The sequence below is a fragment of the Histoplasma capsulatum genome, genomic scaffold (genome assembly GCF_000149585.1).
Source record: "Histoplasma capsulatum NAm1 scaffold_12 genomic scaffold, whole genome shotgun sequence".
Lineage (NCBI taxonomy): Eukaryota > Fungi > Ascomycota > Eurotiomycetes > Onygenales > Ajellomycetaceae > Histoplasma > Histoplasma mississippiense.
In genome coordinates, this window is record NW_001813971.1 from 335498 (window position 1) to 357222 (window position 21725).

A 21725-nucleotide genomic window follows, 5' to 3' on the forward strand; every position below is an offset into this window, starting at 1 on the left:
TCAATGAATTCTTTGAATTTATTTACTGGCAAGCATATACAATGTGAACCGGGAGATGACGTCTGCGCATGTGTAGAGGAAAGGTAATAATATATAGACATCTGTGCATGTACCTGTACCAAGAGACCAGCTCCGATACTTGACTTACTCAGCTGCCTTTTTCCAACACAATGAAGCGTCGTTGTTAGCTGATCCTGCCAGAAAAAAGATGTTCTTCCAACGAACAGTTGTCCAGATTCCGAACAATACTACTCTTAGATGAATCAACCAATCGAATCATACCTAAACCCTAGGAATAGAGAGGAAGGCTCCCTGGAGCTGTAAGAGGCACTATCGATATATCCCCTCACTTCTTCCTTTGGAATGTCCATTCACCTATGGTGCTCAATAACCTTTCCCATTAAGTAGTCGCGAGCAGTCCTAATGATCCGCGATTAGCTCAAAAATCAAAACAATGGGACTTTGCATGGTGAGGAATAGTTGCAGAACGTCCTTTTGGCCCTTCGTAGCATGAAATACCGGAAGGGTTGTTTATCTGACAAAGTGCGGCCACCGGAGCTCAGGAGTTGGGTCGCTGCGGGCCACAGAGGTAGAGACGCGCTGTAGAATAACCCATGAAACGAAAAAAAAAAAAAAAAAAAAAAAAAAAAAAAGGAAGAGAGAGAACTAAGTCCATTGAGCAAGGTCATAGAGGATCCCCAAATGTTGCTCATATCTCTTAAGGCAGCTCACGTAGATAGGTCAGAGCTTGCTAAATAGCTGTTTGCGTGCTAAATATGTTGCAAAACCGAAATCTCATTCATAGAGTAAACTGGCTCATGGAAGAGAGCTTTGCTGGCCAACGCGAGCAGCGGCCAACTCCTTGGAGAGCCCCTAATCCTACTAGCCAACGCCAGTCCAAGGATATCATTACATGTCCTTTTATCGCATGCTTCGGGTCGAAGACTTGCGGCTTGCTGGCCATTTCGATCGCTTTTTCATATCAACAGGACTCGTGATTTCTTCCTTCTCCCTCCATGGGGAAGTAAATGGAGCCATAGAAGTAAAATGACCTAGCACAAATTCGCCACTCCTATCCGCACGGCAGGCCTTGATAGTTGCCCCTTGGGGCTCCACAGAATAATCATATCGATATTGGTGATCTTTTGCCGAGAAAATTCCTCGACTATTGAATTTCTTGATTGTTCCTTTCAATCTCGATGAGAGCTCCACGAAGGTGTAGTTCGTTCAGAATTTCCATAGCCATGGAGTAGTACGGTCGGTTTGTTAGACTTATTTGGTTTATCCGCGGGTGTTTGGTCCGATGTCCACTCGGCCTCGTCGGTGACGGATCTCGCTGAGCTCCTGGGACGCGATTAGTGCATGATACTATGGGAGTTGGTGCGTTGGGGGACACTAATTCTGGCTTCAAAACTTCAGCTGTTATTGGGCCTGATGTATTGTCATCATTGGAGTTTTTGTCCTCTTTCAGGTCCCCTAGGCTGGCCATGCCGGTCCTGATTGCTTCTTGGAAGCAATCTTCCGATGAAGGCCTGGTCGATGGGTTCATCCGTAACATTTTGCTCAAGAGAGCAATAAACGGGTCATCAGGTCGGTGCTGGAGCATATCCTTGACAATATGAGTAATTTGTTCGTACCAGGGTAATTCCTCGTCGGTCAGATCAACAATATGGTGTAAAACAACCACCCCCAGAGCCCATACATCAACTTTGTTGTCATAGAGTAAGCTTGCACGCTTCTGTGGATCCTTCTCTAACTTACGCTGCTGGTAAACTCTAAAAAACTCTGGAGGTTTGTAACTTCGGGTCCCACGATTTGTCTTCAGCAAAGGGATGTCCTTGGATAGTCCAAAATCACTTAGTTTGATATGGAAGTTAGCACCCCCGGCCCAGTACAGGAATATTTTCTGGTTTTATATCCCGAATTGGATTTCTCCGAGAATGGAGAGTCCACATATTGAACAACATGCTTCTGTGAAGGAGTAAGCTATTGAATCTTGAACAGGCATGGAACAGTCTTACATGTGATATATTCCTCAGGATTGCTGCTTCATTTCTCAGGCTGAAGCCTTTGAGGAGTTCTTTCGCAGCGTATACCATTCCATTGCTCAGGTGAGAAACCAAGAAAACTTTCCCAAAGCCACCTTGACCAAGAACTGCTTGGGGAAAATAGATAGCTTGTTGTCCCGGAGAATATGGGTCTGTTAAGTGATCGGTTTGATCCAGATCTATGGCTTTGCACATCTAATCCCGCAAGGGCGAGGACGGCATCGCGACTGTTGTCCAAGAATTTTGTAAGATTTCTCTGATATCCTAGGTAGCAAGAACGGATTTTTAATTGCACAATGTCGAGTGTGAAGTTAGGGAGGTGGATTTGGATCGTAAATTCTGGGAATAGAATCCACTGAAATCGACGTCGCCTGAGAGCTCCGCCCCAGCCATCGTAGCTGAGAGCCGTCCCATGAGTTGACTCATCTTTCAATATAAGGCGCCCCTGTTCATCAAATGTAATGTAAAATTGAACTCTGATTATATAATGACAGGTTCTAGTTAGTTATTCGGCGCAAGTAAAACATCGCACACTGTCTTATCACTGCCGAACGAGAATCCTCGCCCGGCATTTTTCGGCGGTTTGTCAACTGTCAGACAAAGGTGATGGTATTTCTTTGTCCAGGATGTCTTAGACCCTTCCGGCTCTGGAGATGGAGTGTGTTCTCGACTCCCAGGTTGAGAGAATTCGTCAGGAGGAAAGTAGCGGGCCCTGTTGTGTGTCAATACCAAGGCCTCAGCTCCATGGGTTCGGGGTTCTGCCTCAATTATCAAGATGATGTTTGGATCCTGGTCTATGTTTGGCGCCGTTAAGAGTGCTGGAGACTCTATTGTTGATGCCATTGCCGGTGACTCGGTGAGGATGAAGTGCCTCTTTCGCATGTAGGTAAATATCCCAGGAGCGCTGAGGAGGGGCATCGTGGGCATGCTATGTTATGCTGGCCGACGTAGATGCCAGCGCAAACAGCAACTTACGGGCAAACACAGTCTTGCCATGTTAGTTAGTTAGCCAATAAGGCAGCGTTCACCCGCCGGCGATGCGAACCAAAACGACCAAAACCTGCGCAAGTCGACAGGAGTTGATCCCCGTGCATTCATTGAGCCATCGGAAATGCCCTGGCGCCTAGACTGCCCATGAGCCCCAACATGCAATGATATGACAACGCGGAATGGCAAGATTCAAACTTGAAATCTTGAACTTGTCGTTATTCATCCTCTTGCCAACTCTTGCTTTTGCTGTTGAACAACTCCCAACTCCCCTTCTCACCGTCATCATGCCTGTGCTGAAGCTCTCTACCCGAGATCTGGATAAACTTTCCCCCAGCGACAAGGAATCAAATACTGACCTAAACAAGCTGGATCGATAATGCAGACCCAGAAAACTGGACTGACGAACATATACAAAAGTTGATGTGAGAGAATATCCCTTCCCTAGACATTTCCTACGAAGTCACAAAACACTGACATTAGCTTGGTAGGGAGTTGGTTAAGCTTAAGAGGCAAATCGCATCCCTTGGATGTCGCAGCCGTGGATGTCAAACTTAAGTGAGACTAACCCCACAAGCCTAGAGAAAACACCTACTTTTAAACGTTCAGATTTAATACAATTACAAAGGTTAGAAATATCCAAACGAACCCCCATAATCAGCGCGCTCGGAGCTCTTGTTCAAGCGACACCTCCACTCGAACGCGGAGTTCCCCAGGGTCTTCCCGACCCAGAATGCGAAGCATTGCAGCTCAAACATACTCTGGAAAGCGAGGAAGATTTACCATGATTTGATACGACTGGGTGGAAGACCAGCATTTCTAGTGGAAATGTGGCGTACCCCCAGAGATGTCCATGGAAAGTATGGCCCCCATTGTGGACTACTGGAATGCAGGTTATTGGGGGCATAGACTTGAATAGATTTCATTCCTAAAATTCCAGCAGCGAAGACGCAGGAGTGTTGAGATTTTCAAACAGTATCAACAAGAGGTTCATCGCCACCGGCAACAAGAAGGCATCGATGGTGATATACAACTTCTCTTTGATGCGAAATAGCAAAGCAAGATGGATGTATGGAAGGAATACCACTACTTTCAGCACCGGAATGTGCCCAAAATGAGAATTGTGGCAGAAGAAGGACGACAAAAGAGGGAGCATATGAGGTTGGAGTGGGAGGCTGAGCATGGAAAAGGTGCAACCTTGGATCCTCATGAACCATTCAATCCAGCCCTCACCTGGCTACTTCGATCTGCCAGTGAAAGGAATTTAGACAAGTTCATGATTTTACTGAACTGCATTGAACAAGAACTTCCAAAAAATTGCCCAGGAGATGGCTATGTCCAATAATGATCTGAGTCCAATTCGAATGCCTGAAGAAGAATCAGAGCAGGAAGCCACTGTGTCTACCAATCTTAACATCGACAAAAAGCTGAATAGCAATTGCAGCTCTACTAACAGGGATGGAAAGGCTGCTACAAACACAGTTCTCAAAGTGGATCGCTTGTCGAAAATTACCAAAACTAGAAAATTCTCAAGAGCACCCATACGCAACCAAACAAGCCACTATGATATGATTCATTTGGTAAAACAACGCGGCAAAGGGGCCACTGCACCAACGAATCTGCCCATTTCACCTGTTGCAGCCTTGCACAGGAGCCAGCGCATCATGGACTTAACAGCCAAAAAGAACCAGCAAGCGGAGCCCATGCAGCAGATGCCGCCACAAGGAATATCGAAACTTGTATCCAAAAACGGGCATATAGATAACAAATCAAAATGTCGGAGACAGTCTCTCCAAGCTAAACCCCAAGTAATTACAAAATCTCGAGCAATGAGGAAGAAACCCCTTTCGAACAACTATGGTGCTAGGCGACGAATCAAACGATCGAGCTAAAACACATTCGTGTTCTGAAGGCATACCCTTTCAGACCTTTACTTGACCTGTGCTCATCGAGAATGTAAGCGCTTTTGATAATTAGTCGAGTAGTTAATATTAGGCCACTAGGGCAAAAGAGCTCAATCACCACCAGCGCCGTGGTATAGGGTACGAATCACCCAATCCAATCCCCCCCAACAGTTAATGGGCTGCTCTTTTTTTTTTTTTTTGTTTTTTTTCGGGGGGGGGCCGTTTAGCAATATCTGGGACATTATGACTACAGTGCATGATGTACGCTCTGAAGATTTCAGTGAATAGGAAAAGAACTATATATCAACCCATTTTAAATTGCATACTTCTTATTTGATTAACTTAACCGATGCTATGCGACATTGGTTTGATTGGCTAGTTTACATTTGGGAGTTTTTTTTTTTTTTTTTTTTTTTTTTTTTTTTTTTTTTTCGAGTAGTATCCTTGACTTGGCTCCACTACTTTTGCAAAATGAACATGTGAAACGGATATTAATAAACCTATTTTCCCATTCCATTTTGGTTCCTCCCCAACCCCGTCCTCCTTTTCCCCCCTGAACCTTGGTCTTCCTTCTTTATTTTCTTTGCATTTTGTCCCATGTTACTAGGCACCTAGAACCCACGTAGAGATGGCAAATGGCAATCAAAATCAGCACCGTACTGACCATGGCAACATCCGGTGGCGCAAATATAGTAACAGTTGCTATCCCGGTTATGCGGCTACCAAGGTTCAGTCGGCAAGCAGGCGTTGGAATGATGTCATTGGCACTGGCCAACAGGAATCATAACAGGAATCAATGAAACTCGTTGGAGCATGCCATATCAAAGGAACCCCCCCCCTGGCCCACAATGAAAAGTAGAAGTAGAAGAGGGGGGAAGAAAAAGAAGTGAAAGAAAAAAAATCTCATCTCTTTCAGTAAAGCTGACACGGGATATATGGCTGAATAGTACTACTTATCCTTTCTTTTAACTAATGGTCCAATACGACAACCAGACTCTTTATGCCATGCGCCATACATCTGGTGGACATCGCTCAGAGAAATACTTGCAGGCTGTTGCGATTTCGTTCATCGGTTGCAAGGGGAAGAGAAAAGGCCCATGGCAATGCCCACTATACATTACATATGCATCCCATTAAGCCAGGGCACGCTCTCCGTCAAGGAGCTCGACCAGGCGAACATGAGGCGTTTATCGGGCACCTTCATTGCGAAAGGTATTCCCCATATAGTGTCATTTTTTTTTTTTTTTTTTTTCGGTGTACAGCCAGCGACAAGGTCGAGAAGTCGTGCGTAAAAATCGAGCACCAGCCAGAGTCATCTAACCAGCATCCGCTCTGCAGACGAAGACAACGGCCAAAATCAAGAAGAAACGGACTGCATCCTCTGCTTCGAAACCCTCCACCGCGACATGAAGTTTCGAGAATTGCCCTGCCGTCACATCTTCCACCAGCCGTGTATCGACGACTGGCTGTCGAAACGAGACGCGAGCTGCCCCCTCTGCCGTCAGACCTTCTACCACCTAAGGCGGCCGCAGAGTCTTAAAGCGCCATCGCTGCATGAATTAAGCACCACTGATGATTTTGCCCTTGCAAGTCCCCCTCATAACGATGTGTCGTTTGCCTCTTCCCCCTCATCCCCCTCGTCATCTTCATCACAGCCGGACACCATGCGACAAGCGACTGCGTATTGTAGGGGTCCTTGGGAGGTATTCAAGTGGTGGAGGAGACACCGGCAGCGACGGAGGGAGTTGTATGTGGGTGGTGAGGCTTGGGAAACAACGCAATCGTGATAACATCATCAGGGAAGGGATTGGTGTTTACTTTTCCTCTTTTTCCAGTTACGAAGGTCATGTCAACAGCTAATGAAAAGGCGCTATGGGGGATATTCCTTTGTTTTGGCGTGGGACGCTTGTGCAGTTCATCTTGGTTACGGCCTGTGGAATATGCAGCTCTAAAGAGAGTTGTTTTTGACATCATTGGAGATCTGGAGTCAAAGTCAACATCCGTTTCGAGGAGTGGAACCGCTCTGGTTCAGCAACGGGGCTGTCCGCTTCAAGTTCTCAAAGAATGGGTGTAATATCCTCTTCGGCCAAAGAAATAGGAGTGTGGTCTATTGAAGGATAAATCTACGTTCCATTTTCAGGCTTTGCATGTCCTAGCCATGAGAGAAAGAACCCCCAATTATAATGATAACAGCCGAACGCAGGCCGTACAGTACAATGCGATGTTTTATTCATACGCAGTATTTTCGTTCCTTGATTCATGGGTTTCTTCTTGTTAAGCGTTATGATCATTCTAGGGTAGGGAACTGGATCAATCATCAATAATGCGAATCATGATTCCCTTCCGCGGCGGCGTATTTCCCTCCTTATTTTTTATTGTAGATGAAATGAGGATCGGGAATGGATAACAAAACAACTAACTACATGGACTAGAGAGGGAGATAGTTCTCTCAGTCCGTGAGCTCGGCTCAGCTACAGTAATTTCGGAATTCCACCGTTCACTGCAAAGGCACCTTCGCGCATTACAATAGAGAAGTGTTGAATTTGCCAGTTTTTCCAGCGGAGGCTATCTTAAATACTAGGGAGAAATGCTGTCTCCGATTCTTCTCTTCCTTGCTAGCTGCTGCGACAGGTGTAGCAACCTATTTATTCCCTTCTTCATTCGCCCGTATTTCAATTTTCAATCCCATGCAATAGTATTTGTCCTTGATTTTCAAACTATCCATCACCTAAGAGCAGATGAGACGATAAAGCACCTTATCCGGTCTTGTAAATTGATTCCTTTTATCAAATCCCACTGTCGAAATTTAAGACTTCAATTTCAGGTTGATACAAGCAATGAATGCCACATGGCGCTCGCCGGGAAGTCGCAATGCTAGTGTTTCAGCGCTCCGCCGGACGACCATGGGACGACTTCTCGATAATTCATCAGTATATATATGCATGTTAGCTTGGACACTTGCCCTGTTTAAAGACTGAAGGACCTGGCGAGTACAATGTGAAAGGACTCATGGTCGTGCTCTGGTTTTAAATACATTATTTCATGGATAATGGTTTGGTGGCTTCGGGCAAGAGGATAACTTCCACGTCACCTTGGCGGGAGTTATCCAATCAGCCCACGTAGCTCAATGGTCAGAGCGTGCGGCTTTTAACCGCAAGGCTGCGAGTTCGACCCTCGCCGTGGGCTCATAATTTGTCTGGGTTTTTTTTTTTTTTTTTTATTTTTGTTTCCCCCCTCAGTCAGGTAAGGTAAATTTAGGGATGTGAATTCGAGTTTTGAGGCGGCTTTAATTTAGGGACTGCTGATTGCATGTGGCTCACTTGTATGCTATGTTGTACAGTCTACACAAAAAAGACCAATGCGCAAATCTGACCACCCGAAAAGCACAAAACAATATCTTCCAACTCCCCATATCTTTGCAGTCAACCCCCAGCATCCGTTCTATATACGACCACCCCCTTTAGACCAACCACCGAGGCTCAAGAGCAAAGCTATGCAAGCAGCGCAAGGAAAGGTGACCCCTGATCATCCCAACCGCAACGTGAAACCCGCCCCTGCCTCAACCCCGTCCCCATCGCCAACACCTCCAGCGACACCTCCAAAGACCTTCGCAAAATCCAACCGAGGCGCCACATCTCCCCTTTTCGGCGCCTCCGGCGTTTCCCGCCTCCGCCTGCGTTCCATGCCCGCTTTCGACGGGAACGTCGGGAACATCTCTTTCGCCTTTGGCTTGGGATCTTCGCGGAAGTACGGGTGTGAGAGACACGTTGCGGCGTCCGGGCGGGAGGCTGGGTTTAGCGCAAGAAGGTGGGAGAGAAGGGTGAGGCCGGCGGTGGTAAGGTAGGGGAATTTCTTGCGCCAGAGGAGAGGGATACCGCCGTCTGAGTTTTGTGCCGCGCTGTTGGCTGGAAAACCAACGAATTTGGCGTTGGGGAGGGAGCGGAAGGAGGGCCAGCTTTGGGTGGTTGGGGGTCCCGTGCTGGCAAAGATCTACGTGGGATATTGATTGTTAACATGAGGTATTGTTTTGTCATCGACGAGTTGAATCTTTTGGGTTGGGACAAAAGAGTAAGGGGGAGGCTTCACACCAAGGGGTCGGCCGTACCTCGCTTAATTGACTGACTTCATTCTCCCCTTGAAATAACGGCTTCTTCGTCACGAGCTCAGCAAATATACATCCGATACTCCACATGTCAATCTCCGGCCCATATGTTTCCGCTCCAAGTAGAAGTTCCGGAGACCGATACCATAAAGTGGTCACAAGCTGGGTCAACTTCGGTGGCGGATCGCCATAATATCTTGCCATTCCAAAGTCCGCAACTTTAATTTCTCCCCGGTTGTTCATCAGTAAATTTGACGTCTTTAGATCGCGGTGCATGATCCAATGCGAGTGTAAGTACTCCGTCGCGGAGATGATCTGTAGAAGTAACGTTTTCGTCTCTGATTGGAGAAACGGTTCGTGCATATGGTCGAGGAGTGTTTTGAGATCATGTTCGACGAAATCCATGACAAGGTAGACGCTACAAAGTGGGAGGAAAAGACATGAAGGGACGAGCTGGTTAATGCTTTCCGGTATCCGGGCTTTTCAGGATGGTTTAAATATATTATAAACGCGAGAACTTACTCGTCCATGCCATTGCCCATCACGACTTCCCGTAGATGGACAATGTTTGTATGTCTGGATTCCAGTAGGATTTGAATCTCTCGCAGCCCGGTAATTGGAAAGCCGTCGTGGCAATTTTCCATCTTCAATCGCTTAAGTGCAACAATGTCGCCAGTTGCAAGTTCTTTCGCTCTCGATACCAGGCCATAAGAGCCTTCTTCGATGCGATTTAGCCGTTCGAAATTGTCCACATGTCTACACGGTCCCCATTCCGGGGCCGGAAATCGGAGCAGGGGAATGGGCTTCTGATCAACAGGAAGGTCGGGCCGTGATTCTGGTTCATTCGACAACCTCCGCCTCTTGGATGGCCTCCCTGCATCGCCATTCGCACCCTTCTCTTGAGCTTGTAAAGAGTTATTTGGCCCCTGGTCCGCATGTGTTTGCGCAACTAGTTCCTGTGCCTCCTGTTGCTGGCGCCGCTGCTTCTCCGCCTTTATACGTTTCCGCTCCTCCTTTTCTCGTCTTTTCTGTTCAATAAGGGCTTCCGTTTCGGCATCGTCCTCTGCCCACCTTGATCTTGGTGCGGTCGACATTGCGCATCCAGGTGGTAATAGAGGGATAGCTCTCCACTCCATTCCATTGTGTCGGAAAGGATTCAGCACCGGAGCGGATCTGCTTTTGTCCGACACAGACGATTTTCCTGGGCAAAAAAACACTTTCCGATGGTTTGCTCTGGTTTCTCACCCAGCGAGCACCCCCACTAGTTCCATCTCTTCAACAATGGACGAGTCTGACGCCATGGAGACCGAGGTCATTTCTATGAATATCCCTTTCTTACTATATATTGAACGGATATCGATTTCTCACCAGTTGATTGGTCACCAAGCCTTTCATTTGCGCAATTACCCATGATGCAGTCATTTCAGGTACTACTTTAAACCCTTTTATTCCTGTTGACAGCGGGTTTGGTACTAATTGAAAATGGATAGGCGACATTTTCGGTGCCTCTGACTTGCGAAGACTGTATCAAGGACGTATCTACGTCCCTCTACGCTCTGGATGGTAGGTGGGATATTCAGTCAACCTTTGTCCGCTTTTGGCACTGAGAAATGCAACTGACGGCGAGAATTATCTAGGGGTCAAAAACGTGCAGGGTAATTTGAAGGACCAGATCCTCCTGGTGGAAGGAACTGCGGCGCCTTCTACTATAGTTGCTGCAATTCAGAGTACTGGAAGAGATGCTATTCTCAGAGGAAGCGGGTCCTCAAACAGTTAGTTTTCCCGCTCACACACCCCCCCTGATACACCTTGTTATATTTTTACCGTATCCCATATACCCCTCAGTGTGGTCTACGATGTCAACTCTTACCTTATGTTTTTTTTACAAACATTCTTCTCGCGGCATAAGATGCCTCAGTATGTATCCTAGAGACACATTCCACTGCGGTAGAAAATCCAATCCGTGGTCTCGCGCGCATGGTCCAGGTGGCCCCAACATTGACGCTTGTTGATCTTACTATCAACGGCCTTTCGCCGGGAAAGTATTGGGTTACAGTACGTGATATGGGAGATATTTCTCAAGGACCAGCATCAACTGGTGGCATATGGGAAGCCGTAAAACAGAAAGTTCCAGGGCCAGAGCAGCCACGAGGAGTACTAGGTGAGATAGAAGTGGACAGTAATGGAAAGGGGAGCGTTTTCCTTAGCCGTCCTGTTGCAGTCTGGGAGTTGATTGGGAGAAGCATGGTGGTGTCCAAATCCAAAGAGGGACCGTTCCGAAAGGAAGATCCAAACACGCCGGTTGGAGTTATTGCTCGCAGTGCTGGGATATGGGATAACGATAAAATGGTCTGCTCTTGTTCCGGGAAGAACGTATGGGAAGAACGACGAGAACAGATTTCGAAGGGGATGATGTGAAGAAAAATTGTGGATATTCCTGTGTTTACGTTGGCCGTAAGGTTTCAGAACGGCCTTGGCTTCCTGTCCCGAACCCATACAGCTCATTTGAGTCTCCGGGCAGAAAGGTTTTGTGAATAGGGATGAGGGAAATTACTGACAGCCATGGAAGGTCAAGATAAGGCTAAACTTAACGATCGTGAAATGGCTGAGAATGCATTTCCCAGATGTGATACCAGATTTAAATAGGAAACAGACATGTTACTTGCAAAAACATTGGCTTTCATGCCATCCCTTGGTAGACTCATTATGTATCTTCTAGCCAGGACTTGCCCTTCATGCGTCTGTATATGCTAGCGTTTGAACCTGACACGCGCTTCAAACCTAAGTTGCCGGAAACCGATCCATCGTCATGAGGCTGCGTTTTCATGCGAGTCGATGTTTTGATGCCAGTTGTCAGTGGGATCGAACAGCAGAGAAACATTTCTCATCAAGGTTGTGATATCTGGGAGGTCGGAGGAAAGGAATCAATTTTTTTTACCGACTTTTCGCCCGGCATTTCAAGACCATCCCCCCATACTCCGTATTGAAGCCTTCATTCCAGTTGGCCCCGCAGCCTGTAGGGTTGGCTGGTTAAGCGCCCCTAAATGTTCCCCGTCGCCGCCAACCCCGTTCGCGCGATGCCAATGCTATCTCGTCCTTCGGCTGCGGTGTCGAAGAACCGGCGGTATCAAGAATGGGATCCTATGGAGAACAATGCACACCCTGTCGCCGTCAGCCAAGGCTTGCTTTGACGAGCCCAGGATCGATTTGCCCTCAATTCCTTATTCCTCCAACAAGTCACATCTCACAACCCGTGTTTCGTGTCCATGGCGGATCCTGGCTTGATGCACCACCCTGAACTTCGGGCGACACATGTCCCTTCGAGCCACCTGCGACAATGGACAGGTTGAGGCGGCTCGCCCCGCTTTCCCCTGTCCAGGTCGAGACCAGTATCACGGACCCCGTCACTTGGAGTCACTTGGAAGGAGGAAGGAGACCATCACTGTCATCCTACGGAGTAGCCATGGGAGGGTTATGCACAGTACATTACATAGCAATGTCCGGCACTTTTTCTTCTCTTTTGGTCTTGAACCTTGTACTCGGATGCATCTACACTACTTCACCGGCGGCAATTCGAATCCTTCCATTCCATTCATTCGTGGACGTTTATCCTGGTGGTTTATTTTTACCCAGCAAGAAGACTGGAACCGAGGAGACTATCGACAGCAGGCTGGCCCTCCCACTGATTCTCCTCGCAGTTTATCTTTCTTTGAATCGTTGCCCATATTTTTGAGTCTTCGCGTGCCGATGAACAGTTATATTATCATTTTCTAAAGCGCAAATATCGAGATCCTTTTCTAGGAATCTTATTATAAATTTTCGATTTGTCACTCGTCCCCCACCTTCAAGGAACAACACATACTAACTGGCTGACGGGAGGAAGAATAATGGCCGTATAAGCCTGGGAACTTAGCTCGTCCAGCCTTCAGATCTTGAGCAAGCGAACCAAAGGTCCCTGTCATACCTCATCCGAATATTTACCTCGCAAGGTATTTCTCGGCGGCTACGTGGTGAATCTGGCAGGCTGGGGCCCCAAAAATAGAGGATCAGCTGCAAGCCATTCCGCTAATCACAACCATCACACGCCCAGATAGGCCTCCTACGCGGATTGAGAAGAAAGTGGCCGGTTTAGCCATCGCGACAGAAATAACACGCTCAACTGCTCCATCTTTCGTTTCTCTTCCTAAATAACCTCGAACCATATCAGTCATCTAGCAAAAGTTACCTTTTCACAAGCTGTATATTATTCCACCGAACTGGCATTGAGTTTCAACCCTTTGATCATCAGCGGCCCAGGACTGGATAGCCGCCCTTGCATCCGTGCTGCGGGGAACACCACAAGTTGCCCAAATGTCGTTAAAACAGGTAAGGAAATCGCAAACAAGACGCATCCTATGCTTTTCGGTATATTTTATATTTTTGGTTTCCTTCTGATGACTTACTCTATCTTGTTATATAGGAGATAGAAACCTGGGTTCAAGCTCTTGCGAACTACGACAATAATGAGTTTGAAGAAGCGCTAAAAGTGTTCAATAATATCGCCGATACATCCAAAATCCTCTTCAACTGTGGGGTCATCTACGCAACTCTAGGAGAACATTTTAGAGCTGTACGTTAAAGATGGAAAAACATTAAATCCAATTTTTTTTTTTTTTTTTTTTTTTTTTTTTTTTTTTTTTTTTTTTAGAGGAAGGCTAATAATAGAGGTATTGATCAATTGGACGCTTCTAGGTGGAATGCTATCAACGGGCTGTTGCGCTCGACCAGTATTTTGCCGTTGCTTATTTCCAACAAGGTGTCTCCAACTTCCTCGTGGGCGATTTCGAAGAAGCCCTCGCAAATTTCAACGATACCCTACTCTACCTGAGAGGAAATACGTCAATTGATTATGAGCAGCTGGGACTGAAATTTCAATTGTACTCCTGTGAAGTTCTCTTTAATCGGGGGCTATGTTACGTCTATCTCCAACAAACAGAGGCTGGCATGCAGGACCTTCAATATGCTTCAAAAGAAAAGGTTAAACCGGACCACGAAGTTATTGACGAAGCTATCAAGGAGAACGCAGAGGTAGCTCGCCCAGACCCGCAAGCTTTGAGCATTCATACCCTTGATGCCTTGACTAACATGACTTGCTTAGGGTTATACCGTATTCTCTATTCCAGTTGGAGTCGTATACCGACCAAGTGAAGCAAAGGTCAAGAATTTAAAAACTAAAGAATACCTCGGGAAAGCACGGCTAGTGGCTGCTTCTGACCGTGCGAATGCCTTCACCGGCTTCCAAGGGTCTGAGATCAAAAGAACTGTGGTCGACACAGCGAAGGACGACCGACCTCTTGAATCAATTTCATTCGCTGCTTCCAATCTAGTACAGAAGGGCCTGACCAGCCGTGGAGGGAGACAGCAATCAGAACCACCCCTCAGCCGAAATTTGTTCCCACCTACACCGCCTCCCGAGTCAGAGAAACCACCCTCCGTTGCTGGCAGTGGCTCTCCTAGCAATTCTTCTGGTCTGTCAGGACGCGGCCCTCGGCCACCGATGCTCGACTTAAGTCGAACAGCTGTGCCGACGAATGACTCTAGTGCGATGGGAGCTCCTAGACAGGCAGATAAACCGCGAATAGGAACCGTCCGCACAGCGTCAGAGCCGCGCGGTCCTCCCACCAGACAATATTCCAACGCACGGAGCCGCGACCAAAATGGCCGACCGCTGTACCGAGAAACAACCAGACGAATGCAGCACGACTCTAATTTTTCACCTGTGGACGAAGATGGGTACGCTGATGAAGTCTTCGACATGTACTCTCAATCTCGTAACGGCCGATCGGCAGGAGCTACCAGAGGGCCAAGTGTCAGGCGGCAACGACAACAAGCGCAACCACCCCGATATTTGGAGGATGGCGACTACGTTAGTGACACGTACGAAGACGATTCAGCAGACGAAGGCGAATTCGAAATGATGGCTGCGCCTCCGCCACGTTCACACCGGCGGCAACCCTCACGGCGGGCAGATGTGCGCAAGATCAGGGCCAAAGTGCATGCCAGCAGTGATGTACGATTTATCATGATTGGCGGGTCGGTTGGATATAACGAATTTGAAGCTAAGATTCGGGACAAGTTTGGGTTTAAACAGCGGATGCGGATGCAGATGCAGGATGATGGGGATATGGTTACGATGGGTGACCAGGATGATCTCGATATGCTGCTTACAGCGGCAAAACAGGAGGCGAGGAAAGATGGGCTTGATATGGGAAAGATCGAGGTATGTTTTTTTTTTTTTTTTTAATTTTTTTTAACTTTTTTTTTTTTTTTTTAGTGCTATTTACTTATGTGTACATCTATCTTCTTATTGGAAATTTACGTATCCGTGTCCAATGCTGATTCTTTTCCGTTACTACTGCAGATTTGGGTACAACAAGAGTGAAACGGTTTATATATAGATATCAGATCAGCTCTTCCTCCTGGCTCTTATCTCCCGGTCCATCTCGACACATATTTATGAGAATGATTTATATGCCAAACCTATAATTTACCACGAGTCCACGAGCTACATACTGCATGTATATCTCTCCCTTTCGCTATTTGCCATCATTGACTGTGGATAGCTAGCCGTTCTTTTTTTTTTTTCTTCATCTGCTTCCCGACTTCTAGTTCCATATGTGAATTCTAGGCTTAGCCCCTAGCATGCAGTACTTCCTATGAGGAAAAAAGAATATCTTAATTGAGGGAACTTGGCCTGTGACAAAGTTGTGTGAAATAGTGGGATTATCAAACTAGAATTTTTCCTTTTATTTTGGTATATACTAAACAGAAATATAAACATGAATCGTTTCCCCGGTTCAATTGCCTATCTCTTTCTTAATTTTCCCCTTCTCTCTTTTTCTTTTTATCTTTTGATGGACTCTTTATATTCGGCCCTCCTGCTCTCCGAGGCTCCGCTCCCCCAGGAAGTACCTCCAGTACGTAAGCAGGATTGCGACAAAGTTTTCCTCATACTCGTCTATCTGGTGCTCACCGTCCTTTTCTTATAGTTAATGAGCCTTGTGACATAAATTCATATCATTTTGATTTTACACAACAGTCAGTGGTTTATGCAGTTAGTTAGTACGGAGTACTCCTGTTAGTTTCTTCGCCCAAACGTATAACTAACCACGAGATAGGGCTATGACTAAGCCTGTTCTCCGCGAGGCCACAGTAGCCACAAGCGCAAGAAACATCATCGACTGGACAAGGACAAATTGTAGGTAAGTAGCTGTAGGCAGCTTTCCACGTATAGATACCGCTTCTTATTCAAATATCCAGATACCGGACATAACCAATGCCACAGCAACGATCGTGATGACGGACATCACGCCCCTCGTCAACGAGCTCCTCAAGGCCCATGGCACCACGGCGATTCCATTCAGATCCCTAGCTGGGACTGGGGAAGCACAGCGGCCTTCAACAGAGACGGTAGATGAGTTTTTGAAGGAGGCGTATAGAATAGTATGTATAACGAAGATAAGTATGGAACGATAAGAGAATGGGGAGGAAGGGCGAGAGGAATGCTACATGTCTCCGCCATATCTATACTATACATATCTATCTATCTGTATGTCCAACTGAGCTCCTTGAAACTGACATAAGAGATATGATGGACAGAACTCCCATATAACCTCCCTCCTCACCTACCTAAAATCTATCCGACAATCGTATCTCTCCACTACCACACCGCGAGCCCCGTTCCCCCACAATGGCCGCTCGCATCACCACCCATCATCATCAGCATCCACAGCCCCCAAACAACCACCAGCCCAAAAACAACATCTAACCGACACAGACCGCGACACAATCGACTCCTCCACAGCCCTCGTCCTCCGCGACCTCTCCAGCTCAATCGCCAACCTCGCCTCAGCCGAAACCCTGCGCCAAGAAATGCAGTCGACACTCCTGCGCAAGAAATTCGGGCTCGATTTTAAGAACAGCGCCCTGTGGAAGTGGGCTGCCGGTGGTGGTCAGGTAGAAACCAGTGGCACGGGCTCGTCAGAGCAGAGACGACTGGAGGAGACGGAGAGGACGTTGAAAACGATACGGGAGAATGTGCTATGGTGGTTGCGAGGGCGGTTGGAGGGCGTCGCAGAGGTGCAGAGGGGAATGGTGGAAAAGAGGATTGAGCGGATTAAGGAGAAGGAGAAGAGCGTCTTGCATAAGATGAGTAGCGTCCCCGGGGTTGGTGCAGGTGGTTTCGGGCCAGGCAGTGACGGAGGAGGGTTGTCGATGCGGGATCGTCCGACTGCTTCTGATATCCTGCCAGATGTGATTGACGAGAAAGAGAAGGCTGAGATTGAATCAAAGCTGTCACCGGAGCAGCTGCAGCTATTCGCGCAGGAGAACGACGGACTGCTGAAGCATTATGAAGATACGCTGGGTAAAGTAAAGTATGCGTTTCTTTCCACTCGTTTCCACTGGTTTATTTATTTCATCCCATTGGTGCCGCCCCTTCGAGATTGTCTTCAACAAGCCCTGAAGAATCCTATGTTGGCAGACCACTCTAACCAAAAAGCAATCAATCATAGGACTGCCGAGAAATCACTTCTGGAGATTTCCTCCCTGCAGCAGACGCTGGTCATGCATTTGTCCACGCAGGAGGATTTCATCAACCAGCTTGTCTCGGACGCAGCCAATACGGAGACCAATGTAGGGCAAGCCAATAAAGATCTCAAGCGGGCTACCGAGCGGCTGAGTACCGCCCAAGCAGTTTTCTGGGGAACCGTTGGGCTGTGTACGTGGTTGATTATTTGGGATGCGATATTTTGATTTGGATCCATGGATTGCGCACGATGTACATGTACCACGGCGGAGTGGAGGGATTGATACCTCTCCCTGGGAATCGCCTCGCCGGCCAGGTTGATAGGAGCGGTTTGATAATGGCCCGCCTTTTTGCTGGGTATTATATCTGTCAAATATCTAACGGATATACGGTCCAGTAGCTCTTTTGCGAAGCTTCATTATAGCTACTCCCTACATATGGTATATTCGTAGAATTACTGCGTATCGCAGCTCTTCTCTGGGCGATTTCTTCCTTCCTTTCCAAAGAAATGCAGTTGAAAGGGAAAAAGATGGACCTGTTTTAAGGATCTTCCAAGAAAATCCTCAGCCATATTCCCTCAGTAACGTATTTAACATAATAGGATAGACATATAAAAGACCCGAGACCTGCTTCTTTGACAATCTGGCGTCGAGCTACAATACCACATAGTACATGCAGAACTTGTACTCCGTACCTAGTAGTATCTAGCTAAGTATTAACCCTAACCCTAACCCGCCCATCCAACACCACACCATAACTTGAAATCTTCACCAACGGCCAGCAAACATGCTTCTTCTTAAGTCTCCATTCTGTCTGCCCTCTTAACTTGCTCAACTCTGTTCCTGAATATCATTTCCTCTTTCTTCCGCATCTTCCCCATCCGCCCATGGGATGTATGATCCTCCGCCCGATCCCCCACCCAACGCCTCAACAGAAGAATTATCCCACAGCTGAGACGATGAAGTACCCTACTCCGTATAAAACCCCCATGAGAGCCTCTCTCTCCTCCCTCCGCCACCGTCAGCCATCTCTCAATGCCAGATAAGTATCACGAAGAATACCGTGGCGTCGCACAAACTGCCCGCCAAGCAGACCGGTGCCCTTATGACCCGGTCTGTTCCTGAATGCAGCCAACCAGCTATCATCCACTTGGTCCGCTACATGTTCTGGCACGCCTCCGTGCCGCCTCCGCCCCAGTTAAAAAGAACACTTTGCGGCCGGACGACTTGGCGGTGGAAAACCTTGTCAAGTCAATTCCTTGCCCCCTTTCTTGATTCTTGGTTTGGTTTGGGTACGAAACAGCCTTGGTGGGAGCAGTTCTGGCGAAATGCTTCTCGCTTCATCCATGCCGTCCTCTCCACTTTTCTTACAGGAGTGGCCTCCTTGGCCTCCCTCCTTCAATTTTGTCTTCTCTGGCTTGTTATTAGTTATGGAGATTGAGACAACGCTGTCCGCTGCAATGTTGTTCCCTGGAGTTTCCTGTTCAGAACGACAATTTTCTAAGAAGACATAGCGGCGGGTAACGCCTCTTCGTTGCTTTTTCCTTTCTCTCCACCTTCGCTTTTGTCGTTCGCTCATCGGCTCTCCCTCTCGAAATCCGGCCTTTAGTATTTACAAAAGCCCAGTTTTTCGGGCTCAGTTTTCTCCCTCCTTAGCATCGAGGGGATACTCTGAACTCCTCTGGCCCTTTCTTCGTTTCTCCCTGTATCCCGAATAGTATATATATACATATATATATATATATATATATATACATATCGAGTTGATACCATTCGTTCCATGTACTAAAGGGGACAAAACGGCGTGCAGTGGTTGGCTGCTGCGTGTAATTCCCCCAAGAGGCCATATCTTGGTATCCATATTCATCTCCGTCCTTTTCTCATGCAAGTCAAATCGCTTCGAATTTACTTCTCTCGACATCAGAAAGGGCAGAGGCATCCGTATCCACCGGTTCCCCGGCAGCGGCAGTCATGGTTCCTCCGAAAAGGCGCGATGATAACTGGATCGATGTACGTTTTCCTACGAGATCTTTTCTTGTAGCTGCGAAATATATATATCTACAGATATATCTATACCTCAATACACCCCAAACCCCTCCCGTCCCCAAATTAACATTTCCCAGGGCCTGCGCGGAATCGCCTCCTTCATCGTCGTAACCGGCCACATCCTGACCGCATTCGCCCCATATCTCCACTCCCCCTCCACCTCTCAGGAAGGCCGGCCCTTGCTCTTCCAACTCCCCATCATCCGCCTCTGCGTCGGCGGCCGGGCAGCGGTCTGCATCTTCTTCCTCGTCACCGGCTTCGTCAACTCCATCAACCCCATCAAGAATATGCAGGCCGGAAACACCGAGCTGGCCCTGACGAACCTGGCCAAGTCGACCTTCACCCGCTCGGGCAGGTTGTTTTTCCCGACAAACATCGGAGCAACCGTGGCATGGACCGTTTGCCAGTTGGGCGGTTTCAATATTGCGCGCAGGGCTGATGCGCCGTGGATCCGGATGGTGGCCAAAACCCCAGGGCCGACGTTTTGGCTGGCGGTCAAGGCGCTGCTAAGGAACTGGACGTTCTTTTGGAACAATGGGGACGGCACCTACGATCCCGTCCATTGGACTATTGTTTTCTTCCTAAGCGGTTCGATGAGGATCTATCTGACGCTGTTGGCGACAGCGCTGGTTAGGGCGCGGTGGAGAATCACCATCATCGTGTTCCTGTACATCTTCTCATGGTGCACAAGCGACTGTAAGTTATATTGCCTCTATATGCGCGCCAAATATATGGTATATTATATATATATCTGTATATATCACAAAAAAAAAATAAAAATAAAAATAAAAAAAGGGCTAACCCACCCCGCCCCAAGACATCGTCGGCATAAACATCAACTCCGGCCTCCTCCTCGCACACCTCCAAGCCACCTACGGCTCGCGCGCAACCTCCACCCTCCCCAAACCGCTCCCGGCCCTCCTCATCCTCGTCGGCCTGCTCATCTGCTCCTTCCCACAGGACAACCACCAGTGGACCGGCTGGTCGTTCGCGATGCGCCGGCTCATGCTCAGCATCACGCCCGTCCACGCCGAGCGCTTCATCGGCCGCTACTGGGTCAACGTCGGCTGCACGGTGCTGATGACGGGGGTCTTCTTCTCGCGCAACGCGCGGCGGCTGCTCACGCACCCGCTCTTCAACTTCCTCGGCCGCTGCTCGTTCCCCGTCTACCTGCTGCATAACACGCTGCTGCGCTCGCTGCTGGTGTGGATGGTGTACGGGGCGTCGGCGGCGTCGGCGGAGGAGTGGGGGCGGAAGAATCAGGATGGGAGTCCCGCGCAGCTGCGGAGGGGGGGCACGGCGACGTTTGTGGTTGCGGTGCCGGTGTTCTATGCGGTGTTGTATGCTGTGGCGTGGGCGTGGATGGAGAGGGTGGATCCGCTGTGTGCGCGGATTGTGGGGTGGATGAGGGAGCGGATGTTTGCGGAGGAGGAGGAGTTGGGGAGGGAGATGACGACAGGGGTTGGGGGTACGAGTGGCGGCAATGGGAATGGGAATGGGAATGGGAATGGGAATGGGAATGGAGGCGGCGGTGTCAATGGCACCATGGCGAGAGAGAAGGAGAAGGAGAAGGAGTTATGGATGGATTTGATTTCTAATGCTGGGCCGAGCGGGAGCGGGAGCGGGAGCGGGAGCGGGAGCCTTTCCTCGTAAGTGTGAAAAAAGGGGGAAATTTCTAAGATACAGAACCATATGCGTGTGTACCAGTATATATATAGAGCTACGACAGCACATACCCCGGCGTTTTATGTTGCATTGCCGTACGTTTATTTTTTATTATTTTTTTTTTTCATTTTTTTTTTTTAACTCCCTGTGACGGGTTCGTGTTTCTTTTTCTTATTTCTTGTTTATTTTCTCGTCGCTTGTCTTGTCTTCATCTGACCTGGCTTCTATTTCTATTCAGGGATATATGTATGTATACTTACTTCCATCTGCCAGCTCTTCTTGCTTGCTAGTATTCCGCCCCAATCTAATCCTAATCATAACTATCATATCAACATTTAAAGAAGGCAGCAAGGAAGCTATCTTCGCCACCCAGCAAAACAGAGGAGCAGAGCAGAGCAAAGATATTAG

General features: G+C 48.0%; 6 protein-coding genes and 1 non-coding gene across 7 annotated transcripts; 5 read left to right on the forward strand and 2 right to left on the reverse strand.

The window, feature by feature from the left end:
- Positions 1-1165: 1165 nt before the first annotated feature.
- HCAG_08671 (predicted protein) lies at positions 1166-2966 on the reverse strand (the record flags this gene model as incomplete). Its single annotated transcript, XM_001536300.1, has 3 exons — positions 1166-1856; positions 2150-2524; positions 2581-2966. The coding sequence occupies 3 exons, from the start codon at positions 2964-2966 to the stop codon at positions 1166-1168; spliced, it is 1452 nt and encodes a 483-aa protein (XP_001536350.1).
- A 5086-nt stretch (positions 2967-8052) lies between these two features.
- HCAG_09420 lies at positions 8053-8125 on the forward strand. Its single transcript has one exon. It is a non-coding gene; the product is annotated as a tRNA-Lys (tRNA).
- Positions 8126-8464: 339 nt separating this feature from the next.
- Positions 8465-10135, reverse strand: HCAG_08672 (hypothetical protein; the record flags this gene model as incomplete). Its single annotated transcript, XM_001536301.1, has 3 exons — positions 8465-8929; positions 9045-9459; positions 9564-10135. The coding sequence occupies 3 exons, from the start codon at positions 10133-10135 to the stop codon at positions 8465-8467; spliced, it is 1452 nt and encodes a 483-aa protein (XP_001536351.1).
- Positions 10136-10450: 315 nt separating this feature from the next.
- On the forward strand, positions 10451-11459 carry HCAG_08673 (homocitrate dehydratase; the record flags this gene model as incomplete). The annotated part of the gene is made up of 4 exons (XM_001536302.1): positions 10451-10468; positions 10532-10604; positions 10679-10813; positions 10951-11459. The coding sequence occupies 4 exons, from the start codon at positions 10451-10453 to the stop codon at positions 11457-11459; spliced, it is 735 nt and encodes a 244-aa protein (XP_001536352.1).
- A 1932-nt stretch (positions 11460-13391) lies between these two features.
- HCAG_08674 (conserved hypothetical protein) lies at positions 13392-15462 on the forward strand (the record flags this gene model as incomplete). The annotated part of the gene is made up of 5 exons (XM_001536303.1): positions 13392-13406; positions 13501-13650; positions 13773-14108; positions 14179-15300; positions 15442-15462. The coding sequence occupies 5 exons, from the start codon at positions 13392-13394 to the stop codon at positions 15460-15462; spliced, it is 1644 nt and encodes a 547-aa protein (XP_001536353.1).
- A 740-nt stretch (positions 15463-16202) lies between these two features.
- On the forward strand, positions 16203-17834 carry HCAG_08675 (predicted protein; the record flags this gene model as incomplete). Its single annotated transcript, XM_001536304.1, has 4 exons — positions 16203-16278; positions 16366-16523; positions 16680-17455; positions 17594-17834. The coding sequence occupies 4 exons, from the start codon at positions 16203-16205 to the stop codon at positions 17832-17834; spliced, it is 1251 nt and encodes a 416-aa protein (XP_001536354.1).
- A 1743-nt stretch (positions 17835-19577) lies between these two features.
- Positions 19578-21725, forward strand: HCAG_08676 (predicted protein; the record flags this gene model as incomplete). The annotated part of the gene is made up of 5 exons (XM_001536305.1): positions 19578-19616; positions 19730-20348; positions 20470-21301; positions 21371-21412; positions 21659-21725. The coding sequence occupies 5 exons, from the start codon at positions 19578-19580 to the stop codon at positions 21723-21725; spliced, it is 1599 nt and encodes a 532-aa protein (XP_001536355.1).